Genomic DNA, 20,658 nt, shown 5'->3' with positions numbered 1-20,658 from the left:
TGGATAGAAGAAAATTAGCTAAACTAATAGAGCACAGCAAAGTGTTCATACTGGAATTAGTTATGAAGGATTGAATCTTTTATGTGCATAATAGCCTTTTCTTCCCCTCTCTAATTCAGCTTTAGCATAAAGAAATACTATAAGGGATCATGGGGTGATAGGTCTGAGTGATGGTAGATGCTTCTGTTTGTGGACAGAGCAGCAGTCACCCATGATGACCATGAGTCATGCTCTGTTTAATTATGAACAGAGCGAAGTATGAAAGATTCAGATGGTGGCTTTCTCACTCTGTGAGGGTAGTAAGCAATGATGAGTTGAGTCTTCTTGTCAGAGGTGAATGAAGAGGATTTACATTCTTGCTCAGCAAGGACTGCAGTTTAATAGTAGGACGATGAACAGATGGATGTGTGTTAGAAGTGGTGATGGTATGAGATTATTGCTGGTTTACTCTTGTCTCAATTGACAGATTTTTTTCAAACTGTTTCTTTCTCTCTTTCCAGAAGGTACCAGGGGCATCTGGTGGAGCTTTACCAAAAAGGAGGAATGCTAAGCTATTTTTAGGTATTGTTAACGACTGTTTTCACACAGTCCTTTTCTGACCCTGTCTGCATGTGAACTTGAGTTTTGTCCACCATATTGTCTGGCTTTGGAGCTCCTTGTGGCTTTTCTTTTTGGTTGGTTGCTATTTTGGGGGTTTCGGGGGGGGGGGGGGAAAGGGGGGTTGGGGAAGACAATTGGATTGGTTGGTTGGATGATTTTTGTTTGGTTTTGATTGTATTGGGTTGTTGTGGTTTTTCTTTTGAAAAAGTAGGCCCTCAGTTATTCTCACAACAGCTTAGGGTTTGATAGGTATTTTTTGACTAATTCCCCCTCTTTGTGATTTTGACAAAGCACCCTTTTATTAAAATGTTTAGTTAGATTGAATGTTTGGATGTAACAGGGCCTCAGTGTGGCATTGCTCTGCTAAGCAACTGGTCATAGGAAGGTTTATTATCCTTTCAAAGTTAGATAAATGGTCTCTCCTGTAATTAATGCAACAGTACATATATCATGAGCATCTCTTTACCAATTGTTTTCCTGTTTTGTCCACAGTTATATCACCTGATTCATCTATTATTTATTCTCTCTGTATTAATAGCAAATAGTGATATTTTTTTAATTTTTTTTCCTGGTACTGAAGGGGTTAATTTTTTTTTTTTTTTTTTTACAGTTATTGGCTCTTATGGCTAAAGGGAAACAATAGCATGACCTCCCTTTGGAATTACTTTGATCTGTGGAATGTGTCTTTAAGAGGACTTTGCAGATTGTGTTCAATTAAATTGTTGTTGTTGATGTTTGGAGTAAGATTTCAAAGGAGGGCTTAGAGAGAAAAGAAAAATAAATTTAAAGATGAGTCATAAAGAAATGAAAATTCTTTTGTAGGAGTTAAGTCAGTTAAGGAGTTAATTTGCAGATGCTGTTCTAAATGCCATTTACTGGGTGCTTATAAAATAATAGGTTCAGCAACAAAGCTGGTTGCGGTGCAGCAAAGGTTGTACAGTGTTAGCAATGTGAGTGTAAATAAGTACAAAAGCATGGTCTAATTTTATACTTGCTGATCTACTGCCTGCATTTTGAGGCTCCTGTCACTGTGGTACTCTGGCACACAGTGTATGTAGCATATTTCCTCTGCTGCACCATGTTGGAGTCTTCAAATTCCATCCTTGCACATGAGCATTTTGTTCCCACTGACTAAATCTAGTGCAGCAGTTCCAAGCGTCCCAGGAGACTTATGAAGGTGGTGTAGTTCCACTGGGGTGGATTTAACACATGGAACTATCACCATTTAATCCAGCATTCTGGTATCTAATGTACTTTTGAAAATGTATCTCATCTGGTCTGTTCTGCTGCACTCTTCTTTGCAGCCCCTGCTGGCTGGGAGTAAAATGGTATCAATTCTAATCCTTCCTATGCATCCAAATGCATTGTATTCAGTTCTTTGGCTCAGCCGATTTTATTATTTTTTGGTCATACTTAAAGAAAAGAACAAATAATTATTCCTGTCCTTGTTCATAGCTGAGGAAATCAAAGCACAGAGAGGCCAGCTGATTGCATGTGACAGCAGTAGAGATTGTTAGCCAAATTTGGCATTTTATCTCTTAATCCAGCATCTTCCTCATTGGTTCACTGATGCTGGACTTCTGATGTTACCAGGCCATTTTAATTCTGTCTTTCTCATTGTGGTGACCTTAGGCACTTAGGGTAGAGGTTTGCATAAAGCTGGCTATTATCAGCCCGTATATGCAGTCTGCAATGCAGGGCTTACCCTGTCAAACAGGAATAGATAATTATCGATGGATAGCTCTAACATCATGGTGTTTCTAGGTGTCTTTGAAGAATTCTCTGAAGACCCAGAGGTTTAAGCTTTGTGTACAAACTGGTCCAGTTTGGGCATTTGTTACATTATTTCTTATAATCCTCTTCGATGTAAAGCTATTAAAGATACTAAACCCTTCTCAATCTCCACAGTATTAGGACAACATCTTTTGGATACTTACTGATTACTTTCTAGCACTGCTGGTATCCAGTAAATGCAATGGAAACACAGACTTGTTGGGTCAGGCAGCTGGAAGCTTAAAAGATCTGTGACAAAGTGTGTGTGCATAATAATAAATTTGGGTTTTGAGCTTACTCTGTTTTGTTTTTCTTCTGGAGAATGCTGGAGGGTGTTGTCTGTGAGTATTCTATGTAATCAGGAAGATTAATAAAACATTGTGCATTGAAATGGATGAGCTGCCTTTAGGTTATTTAGGTGTTGCTAGGCAGTGTAGATATGGTTACTTCAGCTCAGATGTGCAAGCTTCAGGGGATTTGGGGTGATATTTAGGGCAGACTGCGTCATGATGCATGGGATAGTATCCTTACTGCATTGTTAGCTAGGCTAGCAAGACTGAAGATACTTTGTGCTTGTCAATATGTGTGGCTTTCCCACAAAGAGGTCTTAGATCCAGTCTGTAAAATTAATTGATTGGACAAGATGGTAGCTCCCCATGACTTCACAAGGATCTCAGATAAGAACCAGCTGCACTGTTGTCTTTGGTATGCACACTCTTGTTTAAATCAGCTACAGTGTGGTAAATGTGATACCAGGTATAGGGGGAAAACTAAAAAAAAAAAAGAAAAAAAGACATGATGGGACAAGGAAAAGTACCATCACTAAATTTGATTTTCGTATTTGCACGTCTGGAAGGAAACAAATGGATGAGAACTGAGGGAAAGTTGTATAAATATGCTGTAACAGGTAAGAACCATTATGGGTTTTCCAAAGTGAAGCAATGGTTCTGGGCCTAAGAATATTCTGTGACTGTGTGTAGTAGTCTCCCTATGTATTCAGTGCTTATGTGAATAAGAGCAGTTTGGTTAACAGGAGGTACTGTGATCTTCCTTATGAGACCCTGGTCAAAAGGGGTAGTAGAATAAGGGGGAAGATCCTAGTTTTATAAAGATTGGAGGCCCAGTTCTTACAGTAGAGTTATCCGCAGAGTCCTTCATAATGTTCTGATGAATTAATGCGATCATAAATGGTTTGGGAAGATATTGGAAAATGAGGAAATAGAGTTTGGTGGTTGATATGTAATCTTAAAGTGATTCTTAAATGTGCTAGTAACTAAACTATAGATGAAGTAAATGTTGGAAAATGCAAAGAAGATGAGTGCTTTAACTGTGTATAGATAGTGATGTCTAGCTATAGCCGTTCAGAAAGGTAGTTCTGAGAGAGATGGTGTGAATGGTTCTCTGAAAATGTCAGCTCAGTTGTCAGCATCAGGGAGAGTTAAGTGAAACATCAGGAGTAGAGCAGCATTTTATATTTTGTTCTCTATGATTTTGCTTTATAAATAAGAAGTGAACCTCTCTTTTCGGATAGAGAAACCACAGCTGCAAGCAGTATCTCCCTTGTCTCTCAAAACCAACCAGGCAAGCACACTCCTCACTCCCCTAGCAAACAAAACTCCCCAGATAGTTACCTGGAAGGGAGGAGGTATATCTTGCAGGAGGAATCACTGCATTTTTGCCCTGTTCTGGTATCCTCTTCTAGGCACCTGTTGGTCCCTGCCAAAGTCTGGACTCTAGGCTAAACAAAGCTGACAGAGGAGCTGTTGTAAAACTTGTCCATAGACATCCTCTTCCAGATCAGTTACCACACCAGGATCTGCTAGTGCAGCAAGTTATGTGCGCTCTGTTCAGAGCAATGTCAGAGCTAACTCAGACCATCAATTAAAAGTGTTTTGAAGTTCTCAAATGAACAGCTCTGTCAGCAGATCTGTGAGGATGGTAATTGCTTGTGAGAGGAGTCTCAGTGAGGAGCTGTATCCATGACACACAGCTGGTCTCAGAGAAGGCCTTGGAAAGGAAGGCAAAACTTCCACTTAGAGTTTCTGGGGAGCATATAAACTTGTTGGGCTTTTCCTGGGTGGCATCTGCCTGCCTGTGGCAGTGAATGTAGTTATGACTACTGTTTCTAACTGTAAAGGCCATTCATAAGAGTGGCCATGCTGCCTTTCACCACAGCTTCACTTAATTTTCCTAGACCTCATAGCAGGGAGTAGCAGAACCCTATTTTCAGCATGGGTGCTTTTGTTTGGTAAGCTTTTGAAGAGGACTTTTTACTACTAGTGGTTTAAGTTTATATTTATTTAAGTAAGTACTGAAAGAGTATGCATCTATGAGTGGAAAGCTTGATTTAGGAGGATTTGAGTGTGTTCTGGCAATATTTTTAAATTTTAGTGCAGTAAAGTTGTGCAAACTCACGAGCAGTATCAGTGGAACTGATTAGACCATAGCAAGCAATTTTAATGTTATTTTACAGGTAGCGAATTATCTAAATGATCTTAGTGCAAAGTTTTGCTTTTCCTTTTACCACAAAGGAGTCTGTCATTACTAAAGAGGTTTTTGTTTGTTTGTTTGGTTCTTTTTTTTTTTTAATAGCTCATCTGGTGAGGTCAGTGTTTCACATATGCCTGAAGACAAATGAATTGAATAGCCTTTAATTTGGAAAGTGCTGTTGCTGCAATTCATTATTATTTAGAGGCTTCAGGAAGAAATATTTTGATTTAAAGACTCAGTCCTCCACTTCCAAGTCAATACAAATTTGTCTATTGCTTTTCAGTGAGAGAGCAGGGTCAAGCCCAGGTTCCTAAGATGTCTTTCTAGGGTTTCAAAATTAGTTGTAGGCTTATGTAGTTAACATTCTCATTCAGTTTTTGTGTTTGTGTTCCCGTTCATATGACCCAGATACATCCATATGCACAGGAAATCCTGTTTAGGGGTCCTGGCTGGAGTCTCCTTATGCCACTATTATTAGTGCAGTCTGTTGGTAACCTGTCTAAATTTGATCTGAGCACCTCCACTCCTTCCCCTCCAGTGTGTTGGTTTACAGTACTGTCTTCCACTTCCAGCTGCTGTTTTCAGTCAGTTCAGCAGCAGTGAATTTCTCACCGTCACTGAAGTGATGCCTGTGAGCTGCAGTAAATTTACTCTACTGACTACTTGCCCAAAATGATGTCAGTCAAGCCTCTGTTGTAATGTTTGTTATTTTGCTTTGCCTGTTGTCCTGGCCTCCCAATACCACACTTATGACCTATGGACACTGTTTTAGTGACCACAGAGTTTAACTGGGGCCCTGAGGAGACACCGTAAAGATGTTAGTCCACGATGTCATACGGGCATTCCCCATCAAGTTGTCAGCTCTTTAAAAAGATTAGGCTGGTTGGTTGTCTTGTGCCTCAGTCTTGGAACTGAGTAAAGCCTTTTTTTTTTTTTTTTTCCCCTCAGAAGTTCTTGTCTGCAGTATAGTGCTTGAAGGTTCATATTTTTCAGTGCCTTTAGTACTACAGTAATTTTTAGTCAAATAATGCTGCATTTGGCAGTCCGTTTCCCCCTGCTTCCTCTCTGAAATTCTGCTCAAGTATTAAAATCGAAGTTCAAAGCTGCCTACAGACTGCACATGGTGCCTGCTGGCTACAGGGTCAACCTCTGCCCTCATTTAGTGTGGCTCTGTTGCCTTCTAAAGTAATAATTGTCTGTTTCTATTATATCTATGCTCATGCTTTCTTAGCCGTGTTGGCTCTTGCACAGGCATGGAAAATACAGTGCAGGTAGAACTTCTTACTGAACTTTGCAACTATGGCTCTCAGCACATACAAGCCAAGGTATAAAAGGATGAAAATTGATTTGAGCGTTTTCTGCTGGACATCATTAAGGGGCCTGACACTCAGCAGAAGGGATAAGTTTATATGGTCATATGCTGTAGCAAGGGATTTCAGTCAGTGACCTTAGAAGTCCTCTTCACTCTTATGTACTGGATCTGAATCCTGAGAAACTGTCTTCAGAATGATAATTTCCAGAAAGTACTGGCAGTACTTAATTCCTGTTCAGGAGGAGTAAGTGTGGAGTAGAAGTCTACCAGCTTTACATGGTCACCTTCAAGTGATTTGAATAGCCAGTTAAATCCTCATTTTTTTTTCCTGTTATGAAGTTGCATGTATCTTTCTTTAAAATAGGAAGTATGATGCTGCCATATCAGTGTCGGATATCCAGAATGCTGTGCTGACAGGACATGGTTTTCTGCTTTTCTGGTAATGTGAATGGTATGAGACCCATGAAGGTAAAAAGGATCTTTCCTTCCCTACCCACTGGACACAAAAGGCTGATGCTTCTAAGTGTGTGATGTCCTTAGGTGGCAGTGGGTGATTGCTAATAGGGTATTCAGTCTTTTATCCCTGGATCACTAGCTCAGATTTAGGTCTGGTTAGCAGCAGTAAAGTTACTACTAGCTGGCTGTTGTCTGGCTTGTGAGGTGAGGTGGAGTGTGTCTGAATTTTGAATCCAGGGAACTGTATCACTGCTGTTTCTATACAGCGGATTTTAAATACCATAAGCTTAATGTCAGTGTCATAAGGAAATGAAAATACCAGCCCATCTCACACATGGCCACAGTAACAGCAGTTGACGTGAGCTGTCCTTAGGTTCCCTCTGGTGGCTGAGCGAGGTGTGTGACTGCAGGCCCTGGAAGAGGCGTTTGCTGTCTTCAAAGCCGGTATTTTCATGGTTTCTGAGGAGCCTCTGTCATATTTAGGAGATGGTCAGTGCTTCTGGTTTGGCTATCCTGGTCACCATCAAATTTCAGGGCATTAAATTTCTGATCCGTTGCTTGTGTCAGCTTGGAGATACTGAATTTCTTAGCTTCAGAGAGTGAAAAAGCTTACTGTTACAGACTATGTCTGTTGAGATTCACTCTATTAAAACACAGGATTGTAATACAAGATGGGAAAGAAGCCCAGAGTGAAGTGAGGTCATTGTTTATCTCTTACACTGCAGTAACGGAAGGGATCCTTCTGAAAATAATGTGATTTGGGGAATTAGTAACAAATTAATATTTTCTTTATAAATGTCATTCAGTATAAGAAGAAGTCCTTGCTTTTGTGTCTATATTCAACTGATAAGAAGGGGCTTTTGTTTGTTACTGCTGAGAAAGAGGTCATGCTGCTGGAAGTTGCTGACAGTGGGGGTTGCCACCCCTCAGAACTGGCTGGTGAGCAGGTGAGCCAAGAATTGAATGGAAACTGGATTATGCTGTTGTCAGGAACTGATCTTTCCAGGTCAAGTTAACATATCTTTTGATACTTGTTTTATCACTTAGGATATCAGGCTGTTACTGCCCACTGGGTAAACAGTTTAGTTTTCTGAATCTGGCTTCTTCCATTCTCACCTCTCTGCCAGATATACATTTGAGATTTCAGTCATTCCCTGGGTGCAGTGATTGCTGCCAGTGCTTGTTTAGTATTGAGTGATCCATTAAGCATATGCATGTACTTAGAGTGAAAATAAGAGCCAGCTTTAGCTACTGATAACGTATCTTCTTTCTTGGTTGATCCTTATTCTGTTAGTGACTGTCTGGTACACTGGAATACAGTCGATCCAGCATCTCAGATGGGAGAAAAATCCAGAAAATTCCATCCTTGCCTAGGCTACTCTTGCAGTTGAATCTTGTGAAATGTCAGACAGCTTGCTCATGTTTGGTCTTAACTTTTTCAGTTGTCCTCTAAAGAGCTGAGCAAGATTTGAACTCAGTCTTGTCACTAGGGGTTAATTATGTTTTTGATGAAGCTAAAGATAAAAGTACTAGTGATTTAGCTACTTCTATACCCTCCTGGCTTCTCTCTGGGTCCGCTTATTTCTGGATGAGTGTTTTAGCTGAAGACACATTTTTAAGCAAAAAAAGTCATCCTTACACTGGAATAAGAGGATACACAAACACTATGGAAGACTTTATCTTCAAAGGAAAGCTTTATTAGTAAGTGTTTTCTAAACAGTTATGCTGGTTACAGAGTGGAGTTTGCAATAGAGGGATAATGCTGTTATAACTGAACTTGCTATAGCTATTTGAGAGTATGAATGAGATGTGTGAATACTTCCAGCCTTGGACATCTTCTTGGGCAGAAAGGCCAGAAGTTCTTGATGGATGAGAGTCATAGCATGTTTCAGCCAGTCCTGTCATCGGGAAAATATGGGGGGGCTGAAACAAAGGTGCATTATTCCTGCTCTGCAATTTGGACATGGGTAGTGTGACCTGGTCTCTATATTGTATAGCATTTCAAGATCCTGGGTGAAAGATACGAACAGTGTTACATCCTGTTTTTGTCCAAAATGAGCAGTATTTTATTAGCTGCTTCCCAGAATGTGATGTCTGCAACAGAGCACTGCTTGGAGAGAGGCCAAATCAACTGTGACTGGGGATGAGATTAAGATGGAAATCTTTGCCCTCAGAGCGTTCTCTTGCAAGATGGTTAGATTTCAGTTTACATCAGGATTTCACAAACATTTATAGCCAGAGAAACTACTTACTGACAGTATCAACTTGCTGGCTGATGCCAGGCGAGCAATGCTTCATAATGGTACCCATGCCACAATTTAAGAACCTTGATCTCGGGACAATCTCCTAACATTTCCCATCTTGTTTTCCAGATCTAGAAATAAGCAGTGATCTGAACAGTGATGACTTTGAATATGAAGATGAAGCAAAACTCGTTTTATTTCCTGATCACTATGAAATCCCATTACCTAATATAGAAGAGCTACCAGCACTGGTCAGTGAGTGTGTGGAAGTTGTGATAGGAATTGTCTTCTCCTTCAGTTTTTATCAAGATGGTGCTTTGTTTTCTCATGTGTGGTGCTTGGTTTTGCATAAAGATCTTTTTTAATCAGCTGTAATAGTAATTTTTAAAACTCTGATTTGCCTTTGTTTCTTGCATTTCATTTTTGCCTCCTGTATTCCTTTGCTTAGTATGATGCCAGATTGTCCCAGGGAAACTCACGTAATACGTGTGTCTACTTTTCTGCTAAAATAAAACTGCAGTCCAGAAGATTACATGCATATTTAAGTATATAAATAGTGTTACTGATATCCAGTTCTGTAAGTGGTTGGCAGTGGGCTGAATGCCAAGTTCTGTCTAGTCACTGAATCATGTTAGGTTTTGATTGACATACATTTGTCTTCCAGGTGACGATAGCTTGTGATGCACTCCTCAGCGCAAAATCACCCTACAGGAAGCAGGACCCTGACTCCTGGGAAGAAGAACTGCAGGCATCTAAACATGCCAAAACACTTGTACAGTTAGACAATGGTGTTAGAATTCCCCCCAGGTAAGGGTATATAAGGTTGATTTGTTGTAGGTTCTCTAATAATGTCCAGAGCAACAGAATTAAAGCCAGCAACTCAGCCAACAGTTCTGTGTGACTCCAGTCTGGGTGTGTATGCTTGGTTTGATCTACCATAACTGGAAATACAGGACTACTTCCTGACTTATTTCTGTAATTTCTTCCTGTTTTCTCTTGCAGTGGTTGGAAATGCTCAAAATGTGACCTGCGGGAGAATCTGTGGCTAAACTTGACAGATGGTTCTGTGCTTTGTGGAAGGTGGTTCTTTGATGGCAGTGGGGGAAATGGGCACGCAATGGAGCACTACAAGGAGACAGGGTATCCCCTAGCAGTGAAGTTGGGAACCATCACTCCTGATGGAGCAGGTCAGCCACCTGGCAGGTTCTGGGATGAACAATCTTTTGTGCATGTGTATCTCTATTACAAAGTGCGTTTGTACTTCTAGTATAAATCTTTTCTGAGAGTGTGATATGGAAAGGAAACCTTGTGAGTCTGTGAATCTTAATTGGTATAGGGAGGACCGACACACTCTATTTGGAGAAAGCCCTTACCTTTTTTATCTGTTCTCCTCCTGTTTCATATTTAGTGTAAATAGGTTTTTTTGGTTTGTATAATAGTAGATATCTAACAGAAGAATGGTATTATTTTGAGACAGCAGAATCCAGAGAAACAGTGGTTTTCAGTTCTACATTTGCTAAGGCAAATGGTTCAATCTTATGTACATAGAAACAGTAACAGGGAAATTACTTTTAAGTCAGAAAAGCCTGTTCTTAACAGCATGTATGTTGGGGTTTTTTATACTGGAAACTGTGCTGGTTTTCCTTACTGTTTTGGTAACATTTGGTTCAGTCTAATGAGCACCCATCTTCATGGAGCTGCTGTGATGCACATTTGCAAAATGCCTCATGATCTTGAGAGGGGGAAAAAAGCTATAGAGGTATCTTTGCCACACTTGGAGAATATGCAAACATTCTGCATTGTTGCTGTGGAGGATTATGGTGTGTGGGGATTAAATGGAGTAAATGCATGAAGCTGAAAAAGTCATAAGCAAAGCAATCCTTTGCTGTAGCAGCATGGAGAAATAAAAATGGCAGAACACGTAGCATAATTACATTTTGGGTTTAATGCTTATGACCGTGTGGGTGAAAGACAGCTGTTTAGAGCAGCCCCTTTTTTAACACATCAGTTGATTTTTTTCATCTTTTCATCTTTTTTCCCATTTTTTCCTCCTATACAGTGTCAGGGAAAGGAGGCTGTAGTCAGATTCAACCAGTGCTGCCTAAGAAACACTTGAGCAAAATTCATTCTTTTCTCTCCCAGATGGAATATTGTTTCCTTGAATGAGTCTGGTCTTGGATGTTTTCCATCCAAATCTCTGAATTATTGAAGGTGTTTAGGGTTTGCCCAGTTGTAGATTTCAACTGCATCTACAAAATAAACAAAATACTCTTTAATGGGTTGTGTGTTTGGGATAACAACGGACAGGCTGTCTTCCTTCCCTCTGAAAGAGGGGTACCCGCTGTTCTCCACAGACCTTTGCTCCTCTGGATGGTGTTTACTTGGTTTCCCTATAGAAAGGATGTCCTTCCCCCAACCCTTCTTGTTTCTTTTCCAGTAATTATTCTCTCTCTGATGTGTATTGCCGTGTTAATCATAACCTCTCAATAGGACTGGATGACAGATGAGGTTCAGGAAAGAGGGCTCCGTGGCTGATTGTGATGTGGAGTCTGTCTGGTTTCTGGTTCTCTGGGCTGGAGGTGAAGAAATGATGGTAAAGGAGTAATAAGCATTTAGTCTCTCTGCTGATATAACTTACTCCTTTTTCACAACAGTAAGAGGAGAAAGACGTGGTGCCAGTATTCCACTTACACTTTTCCTGTGTGTGAACAGAGGGAGCAGAGGAGAGCTGCTCATGTAGGAAATGTATCCTGTATATGTTATGAAAGATTTCTGGAGCATTAGCCTTTTGTAGCATTCTGACAACAGTTACATCTGAGATCAGCGGAGAAATTGAACCAAACTTCTGTCTTCTGCCCTTGGACCTTGGACAGGATGCCCAAGAGTGTCAGAAATGTTGCTTACTTCAATAGGTTGAGTAACTACTCCACAGACTATGCGACGTGCTGCCTCTCTTGACAATGCCATTAGATTTCACTTCAAGACATTCTGAGGCTGCGTGTTTGAAACTGACTTGAGGAATGGAATGGGGATTTGACATGGGAAGCCATGTCTGACAGATACTTGAATGAGTTGCTTTGTGGATGCCAGTCTTGGCAATTGTCAGATACTTCTTTGGGGATCCCGAGCAATTTTTTTCTCCAGGGACAGTGTTGCCATTGCCTGTTATCCTTTAAGTAGGAAGGAGTGATGTCTACACAGCCAGAACAGGTGTAAATCTTGAGCTGTGGAGGAAAAGGAAGTACAGGTAGCATTGTAAATTTTTCTTATATTTATATGAATAATAATGATTTTTTTTATCTTTAATAACAGTTATCTGTCTCAGATTTTCCTTTTTATTTTGTTTTGGGTTTTTGTTTGTTTGTTTGTTTGTTTTTGGTTTTTCTTTCTTTTTGTGCCACTCCCTTCCTTTTTCCTCCTTTCTCACTCTAAGGATACCAGCTTTTGTGTGTCACATTTACCAACTTGTCTACATTCCTTGTCTACATTTGTCCACATAACAATATTACAGACCTGTGTTTGTGGGATCTCATCCTCTTTTTATGATTTGTTGCTCTTTGATTTTTATTTTATTTCTATTTTTTTAAAGTGAATTATATCTCACATGAATTTAAGTTGAAAAGTACTAAAGCAGAAAGTACTAAAGTATATGAAGCAAGCTGGGCTTGAGCAGAAGATTGCGTTTTTTTTGTTCCATTTTTGCTGCTCTGGGTCAGTAGTCCCAGATGGCTGCTTTCTCTTCAGCTGCCAGAGCAGAGGAAAAACAAAATCAAACCTTCCACATTGAAAATATTCACCGAAAATCAACTGATGTGTAATCTCGCTCCATTTAAGTTTGAACTTTTCATGATCTGTTGATTGCACTGTGACCTCACCACAAGACTATGAGAATGTTGTGATGTCTTGTATGTGGATGAACAGTTGTATCTTCTGGGTATGGTTGCTACCACACAGTGGTATTCCAGCAGATGGGCAGCTACAGCCACAGGCATGCCAGAGAGGTCATCAGGATCAGTAATAGAGAGTCTGATGGCTATTCAGCAGCTGGCAGCGCAACTGAAAAGTTCAATTCCTTGGTTTGAGAGTGTTTGTTTTTCATAGGGCTGATAAATTTAAAAGTTGCATTAGGTCTTTGAGTTCTTGGCTGACCTTCTGCTTATAATTTTAGTGTGAGTTTGGTACTAGCAGCCTTCAAGGAAGCTGCCTTTTTGTTAGAAGTCTTACGTAGGGGATGGGCTGCATCAGAGCCAGGGTCTATAGTTGCAAGGAGAGGGCAGGGTAAGGACATTTTAGAAATTATTTTATGCTGCAGACAGCTGTTATGTGGGTTCCTGCTCTTTTCTGGGTTTCTCTCTCTTCTGGCTAAGTTTTCTCTATTAGCCTCCATCTGGTCATATGGGGGAAGGTCACTGTGAGAAAATGCTAGACATGAAGATGTGGCTGAGAAGCACAGGCAGACTGGCAGACAGATTTTGGATTTTGGTGTGAGTGGGGACCGAAGCAGGGAAGTAGTCTTTCACTGCAGAGGAAGAGGCCAATCCCGTGGTGTCCAATCCAATAAACACCTCTATTTCTAATACAGAATTTCTCAGTTCTCTCTGCATCTTTGTGAGAAAAGGGCATAGATGGATTCCTTGAATTGTACTAGATATTAAAATACCATTGGCAGTAGTCAGTTGGGCCTGCATACTCATAGTTTTGATGTGTCTGCCTGTATTTAATAGCTCCACAAAAAATCAGAATCTCTTGTTGTCATGTTCAAAATGTGGACTGGCCCCATATCTGAGAATTTTGCATACCCTCGTGTCCTATTTCTTGTTTTCCCTACAAATTTCTCATTTTTTGGGAGGGAAATTCTATAATCACTATAAATGTTCTTAGGCTTTAATACTGTGAGTCGTGATTTCTTTTGAGGAGAGCAGTTGAGGTGATTGTGTTGAGAACATTGAAGATACTTACTGAGCTATATGGATGTCTATGCATTTTTCTGCATTTTTCATAACCAGATCTGGTGAATATGAGTGAGGCATGTTGTATAGGCAGTCCTGTACTGAGAATGAAATGTTGGTAAACAAAGAGAAGGAATAACATTTGATACTCATTGGTTTCTCTCTGTTTTCATAGATGTCTATTCCTTTGATGAAGAGGAGCCGGTTTTAGACCCACATATAGCAAAACATTTGGCACACTTTGGAATTGATATGCTGCAGATGCAAGTGGTAGGAAATCTGTCTTTTATTTAGTTTGCTGTTTACTTGTCTTAGCTGGGGGTGGGAGAGAAACAGGAAAATGATACCGGTAGTTTATATTTGTGTGATCCTTCAGACTGTTCTGATAGTATTTAATTCTGTAAAGCCAGACACTTCATGTTTTATTTTCTGAGGTCTGAGTGAATCATTACTCTTATTCAGTGGTCTTTCCAGAAAACCTATTCTGCTCAGCAACACTGAAAACTTAGTCTTGGCTATTGTAAAGGTTTCATCTCTGTTCTTCAGACCAGTCTGAAATTCCTAGTGAAGTGATGGAGTAGTGCCAGCAGTAAATGACAATATAGCGATCCATACCTACAAGCTGTGAACAGTTGATGTATCTGAATGCTGAGCTGTAAAGGGGAGAAACTTCAGTGTCATAAATTCTGGCTTTTCCCATTTGAAAGAAGGGAATAATTCTTGGATCTGAAGCTTTTTGTATGGTTTGTTTGCTGGGACCATCTTCTACAGCAGTTATTCCTGTTCATTAAAAGTGGAATATGAAACCTGAAATAATGTAGTGTTTTGATGAGGTCAGAGCCCTGGGAGAAGTGAAGCTCCCAGCTGGGTTTGAGGTCACAACTAGGAACCCTCAAAGAGCCAGTAGTCTGTGGTAAAGAGCTAAGATGTATATTAGCAGAACAAGCTGCTAGTTCTGACCCTGATTTCCTCCTCTATGTGCAGGATTTACCTCTCTTTGCCTCTTGGCTCTGCACTTCTTTTCTGGAGTATAGATCTCAAAGTTGGTGATGATGGCAGCAGCATGATTCTTGCAGTAAGTTAAACAGATGAGAAAAAAAATCATCTTCTTCCTTTCAGACAGAGAATGGGCTAAGAGATAATGATATAAAACCAAGAGTCTCTGAATGGGAAGTGATTCAAGAAGCTGGTGTGAAACTCAAGCCCATGTATGGTCCAGGATACACTGGCATGAAGAACCTGGGAAATAGCTGTTACCTCAATGCTGTCATGCAAGCCGTTTTCAGCATCCCAGAGTTCCAGCGAGCGTAAGTAGCTTCGAACTAGTTCTTGTCACCAGCTGCTGCATTCCTCAATCTCTTTTTCTAAGAAAAAGGTATTTTAATTTTTGTGTCACTTGCAAACAGATCTCTTTCAGTCAGTTCAGTGACTTCTTAGAGGATTTAGTGATTGTATTCTATTCTGGAAATGGTTGGAACACAAAACCCAATCTTCCTTTGAAATCAGAACTTCTTAACTTAGCTTTAGTGGTGGGAAGTAATATGCCACCTTGTAAGTTTGATTGCTCTCTCAGAAAACCACAGGCTGTCCCTGTTTTTCATGTATGTATGTGTAGATCTCTATCTCAATATCATCAGTAACACATTAAGGTTTTTTATAGTGGCCCATGCCTCTAAAGGTGCAAGAATCATTCTATTCCTCCAGTGTCATTTGTGCAAAAAAATGTACTGGCACAAACATGCTAATATTGATCCATGCTAATGTAAAGCAGTGCACCTTTTGTGTGCAGGTCTGGCTAAAAAGAGGGAAACTATCAGAGGCATTTTAAAATTAATGTTCTTATTAAAAAAATTAAAATCTCATTTCATGAAAAGGGTATGGTGAGCATATTCTTCCACTAAATAATTAAAAGAGTAAAAGGACAAAAGCACAACAGAGGAATATGAAATATTCATGACTGTTCAAAGCTGATCACATCACTCCAAGGAGGGGCAGCCCTTTTATAAGGGACCATCTATGGTTTGCAATAGAATTCAGAATGCTCTTTCATTCCACAGTAGTAGTAGAGTGTGTGCTGGAGTAAAGCTTTTAGATTTTGGAAAGCCTCCCATATTTTCATGTAGCAATTGCCTTCTGGAGAAGAAGAGGGAGAAGATGTGTAGTTGTTTGTTTTTTTTTTTTTTTTTTAGCCATATGGAGTACAGTCTGTAGATTATAGTTTTTCTACCTCCATTTTCAAGACATATTAAAATGGACTGTAAAGGGAGATTGTTTTCCCACAGCATGGTCCTTGGAGTTACCTGGAGTACTTATTATCAACCAAGTAGTGAAGATCTTTGATGAAAGAGGGACTAGGCAGAAGTGAGATGTGTTCTTTCAACATGGCTGTACCTACCTACCCGTTTTTTTCTTGTGCTCAAGGGAAGCAGTGCTAAGGTAGCATAGTACTGAATGGCTCACTGTCCAACAAACTGGCTATAATAATGTATACCTCAGCATTTACTGTCAGGAGTTAGCTTTTGTTTCTCTGAAAAAACTTCATAGAAACATTATTTTTATGTGTTTTCTTCCTGATACAAATTTGGAATTTATTTGCTGATGTTGATTAAGAATAAAAAGTACATTGGTTCTCAACCCAGCTCTGTTTTGACATCAAAACATAACACCATCCTGAAGCTATTTCAGGATCACAGAATAGAGTTTAAATTCCAGATGACCACCACCACCATATCTTTTATAGCTAGAAACATCTAAGCAAAACTTGAATGTCCATTTCCTAATTTCTTTATTACTATTTTTCCATGACAGAAGCACTCACAAAGGATAGGTTAAATCACTGCTATGATGCAAAAGTTGACATGTTAGCACAGAGGAGGCCTGCTAATGTATCACACTGAGGATCTGCTAGGATATTCTTCAGTAAATCTAACTGCACTATTTAAATGTTTCTGCTTTGTTCTTGCTGCCCAGGTATGTAGGAAACCTTCCACGAATATTTGACTACTCCCCTCTTGATCCAACGCAAGATTTTAGCACTCAGATGTAAGTGACACTTCTCAGTGGTTTACTTGGTCAAGTTAAATAGAATCTAAACAATTTAATGACAGAGCAAAAAAACACCTCTGTGTGGGCTTGAAAGTGAGATATGGCACAAGGTAGAATGCGAAGATTTACCCACTTAGTTGCAGGTGATGATCTTTCAGCAGGGGGTCAAAGACAGTAAACTTTTTCTGCTTGGAATAAAATTTCTCTTTTTTGTTTTTTTTTTTCACGTTTGTTTCTACCCCATCACTCTTTTCTCTACAGGGCTAAACTGGGACATGGCCTCCTTTCAGGCCAGTACTCTAAGCCACCCATGAAATCTGAGCTTATTGAGCAGGTGATGAAAGAAGAATACAAGGTATTTTCCTGAGTTTGTACAGCCTAGTAACTAGGCAAAAGTGATATCCTGAGAAAAGGGAACAGGTGCTGGGCAGTGAAGAGCATGTGTGTATCCATCATGGGATGCTTAGCAAGGTGGAATGTGCAGGATTTCAGTCAGGAATATATTAGTCAGGGGCTATTTGTGCAAAGCATCAAAGTAACCACTGGTTCTGCTAATAAAGTATGCTGCTGCTCCAGTGATGAGTGCAAAAGTTCATAAAACTTCCAACTTATGTTTATCTTCCTTGAGGAACAAAATACAGAAATTATCTAGAGAATACTGTGTATTTGGAAGCAAATTTCTAAACCCTCTTTAATTTCAGAAAGAATTATAAAGAGCTAAAGAGTTGTTTCCAGGAAGTGTCTGACAGAATTCCACCTGATTACAGGAGAAGCTGTCTGAGTAATGCAAGATTAAGTGGTGCTGGAAGCCTTCATGTAGATGGAGGGACCATGCAGTGTCTTGTCTGCTGGGGCTTTACTCAGGTTATTTCATGGTACAAAGATCACTCAGAAGCATGTCTGTACCAATGTGATCTATACTGAGAACAGCAGTGCATGTGGGTTTTGATATAAACTGAAATCCTAATTGCCAGACAACCAAGGGAGAGGAATGTATGTATCCTGATTTATAATAATTCACAATAGAAAAAAAAATTGGAATCAGCTTTTCTCAGAATAGGCAATTTCAGAACAAATAAATACTGAGGGGCAAGAACATCCTAGATGCGAAAGAGAGGAACTGGAGGATGAAATAACCTTTTCTTTCATGTTTACATAATACAGAATTTTATTTTTCTGTCATTGTGTTACCAGTGGGAGATTGTCCTTTTATTTTTATTGTAATTTGCAATAATTTTTGCAGCAAAGCAGATACTTAGCTCACTATATCTAGCTAGTGTCTAGCTTTGAGAACTCCATTATTGTTCTGTAATCTTCATATTGCCTTTGTGGTGGTCTGTCAGCAACAAGAAAGTTGCTTGTTTCTCTTAGGCTTCAAAAATCATTAAGGCATGTCTTGGCATTGTAATATCCATGGACCCATATCTTCATCCTTTTGTGCTTTTCTCCTTCTCTAGCAATGAATAAATTCACTCGTAGTCATCAGAAAGCCACTTCATATTCTTTGTCCAACAGCCTTTTGGTTTCAGCAGTAAGGATGGTCTTTGGTGAAGGTCTTATTGATCTCTCTGTATTAACAAGGTTAATGGGCATTGCCTGATTCACTGGATTATTTTTTTACTTGTTCTTGCTTGATGTTGTGAAGTAATCACAGGAGCTTAGTGTTGAGATGGAAGAACTCTTATCTTTTTGTCAGTTGGTTTAAGCTTACATCACCCTTTGGAGAGTGAGATCAGTTCAGGTTTTGCTGTTCTGCTTAAACTCTGCTGCTTTTGAAATTGCCTTTGTTTTCCCTGAAATTCAACTAACAGTTGTCTTAAGCAAAATACTACTTATTGGGACTATGTTATCTATCCAAGCAAACATGTTGGTTTGGGTTTGTTTTATTACTCAACCCATCTACTGTGAAGCATCTGGTTTAGAGTGATACTGGGAACACTGGACTTAGAATGTTTGTATCCCTACAAGCCTCCTGTTATTGTGACCCCAAGCAGCATATGGAGTCAACCTACAGACTCCATTGATGGGAAATAAAAGGTCAACTAATAACCAGTACTGAAAATGCTACTTGTAGAAAGAGCTGTCTTTATGGAGAAAGAATCTCTGATGCCAAGTTGTTTCCTACACAGTAGAAATCATGCACATTTTTGTCACAGAAGCTTGGTGTCAGTTCCCGTGGTAATAGATATTTTCCTCTACCAGTTGCTGATACAGGAATTCCTCCTGAAATCAGAATCCCAAGGAGATTTTGAACAAAGATAGAGCATCTAGTACAGAGTAGTTTACATGATCTGAAATCCTGAGTAGTTGCTTTGTATAGTAGCTATTCAGGGTTTTGAAGCAATGAATGAATCTTGTTTGTTTTCTTTAAATGGTTTAAAACTTAATGCATCACTGCAACTAAGGAATAGTGGAGTAGATTTCAACAGACTTACCTGCTTTCTTAAAAGCACACAAGATATGAATGAAGAATAATGTGCTGAAGTTCAGGGATTTGAACCCTTTGAATAAAGTGTCACTTTCATGTTTAGCCCAGCAGCCACTACTAGCAATGAGGTACTGAGATTTTTTTGATTACAGATGGTATCAAACTCTGTCAGGAAGTAGTAGCCATCTGCTGGCATTTCACAATACTTGTGTTGTTCATAAGTTCAGTTTAATAAAGTAGGAGTTACATGTAGCATCAGATGATTTCCTTAACTAATTCATAGCATGTATTAGGATTTGAAACAGCTTTTACTGATTTTATTCTTTGTTGTATTGAAGACTTATTTTAAAAGAAAAATCAAGTGTAAATATTTTCTCCATTCCCTCGCTCTGGGCATAGAAATCTATGTTTTTGTCAATCTGGTGTGCTTTTTTGTTTGGTGTGTTTCCCCTTCCCCCAGTGATACTGGTATGTGTACAGCTAGTATTTTCTCATCCAGAGAGTTGTACTGACATTTATAATAAATATAATTGAATAGGATTTTAGGCCTTCAGTGGTTTCAAGTGCTTCTGCTTTCTGTCTATAAAATTACTCATTAATTTTATTTTCATTTTTTCACTTTTTTTTCTCACCTCTCCTACATCCAAAGTTCTCTAGTTTTCTGGGTCTTTGGAGTTCATCCAGAGTTTTGGGGAGTTGTTGCCTGTAAAAGCATTCATAGGAGATCTGCAGTGGTCCAGCACTATTTAGCTGATCTGTTCTGTGACTGTTGATGGGGAAAGTATGCTAGGTATTCTATAAATATTTGTGGTGCTGTGCAGCTAAGATTTTTAACTGGGGGAATTTAGTCTGGAGATGGTAGGAGTTTTCTTGTACCCACCTTAACATTAAAAACAAGCTGAAACCCTGAAGGGTTGTCAGCTAGGACTTGAATTAGAGCTTTGCCGTTTCTTTTGTTATTTTACTTGTCCTTGAAACAGAACGGGCTCAGAGGGCAGGGCCCAGTCCTCTTCTAAAGACTGTCATGCTCGACATGTTTCTCTTCTCCCTGCTCAAATGGCTGAGTAAAAGGTGTATAGGTGGAAACAGGCCTTAATTCCAAACTTCCTCCATTATACATCAGGGCAAATGTGCCCCATGGCATATTTTTGCTTCTGATGTACAAGGAAGCCTGGTATATGGTAATTTGAGCTGGTTTATGCATTCTTCTCTCTACTCCCAGCTTTGATGAAAGGCAGATGAGGACTCTGAAGTGATATATATATATATATATACATATATATATACGTATATATCTCAAGATTCAGAAATCCCTAGAATATCTCTTTGTTCAAGCAATACTAATACTGTCTCTCTATGAGA

General features: G+C 39.5%; 1 protein-coding gene across 2 annotated transcripts in view; it reads left to right on the top strand.

Annotated features, from left to right (window-relative positions):
- USP13 (ubiquitin specific peptidase 13) overlaps nt 1–20,658 on the top strand; it is a 52,358-nt gene that overhangs the window by 15,578 nt on the left and 16,122 nt on the right. For both annotated transcript variants that reach the window (XM_061353520.1, XM_061353521.1), the window contains exons 3-10: nt 501–561; nt 9,004–9,125; nt 9,539–9,681; nt 9,877–10,061; nt 13,999–14,093; nt 14,943–15,130; nt 16,794–16,865; nt 17,130–17,223. In XM_061353520.1, coding sequence (XP_061209504.1) covers nt 501–561; nt 9,004–9,125; nt 9,539–9,681; nt 9,877–10,061; nt 13,999–14,093; nt 14,943–15,130; nt 16,794–16,865; nt 17,130–17,223 — 960 coding nt within the window. The remainder of the gene's footprint in view (nt 1–500; nt 562–9,003; nt 9,126–9,538; nt 9,682–9,876; nt 10,062–13,998; nt 14,094–14,942; nt 15,131–16,793; nt 16,866–17,129; nt 17,224–20,658) is intronic.

This window comes from Neopsephotus bourkii, unplaced genomic scaffold, assembly GCF_033783945.1.
Source record: "Neopsephotus bourkii isolate Nb327-2 ecotype Australia unplaced genomic scaffold, CSIRO-AGI_Nbou_v1 NB_678, whole genome shotgun sequence".
In the NCBI taxonomy this organism is placed as follows: domain Eukaryota; kingdom Metazoa; phylum Chordata; class Aves; order Psittaciformes; family Psittacidae; genus Neopsephotus; species Neopsephotus bourkii.
The sequence above is the reverse complement of the archived record's forward strand: the minus strand, read 5'-3'. Positions and strand labels throughout refer to the sequence as shown.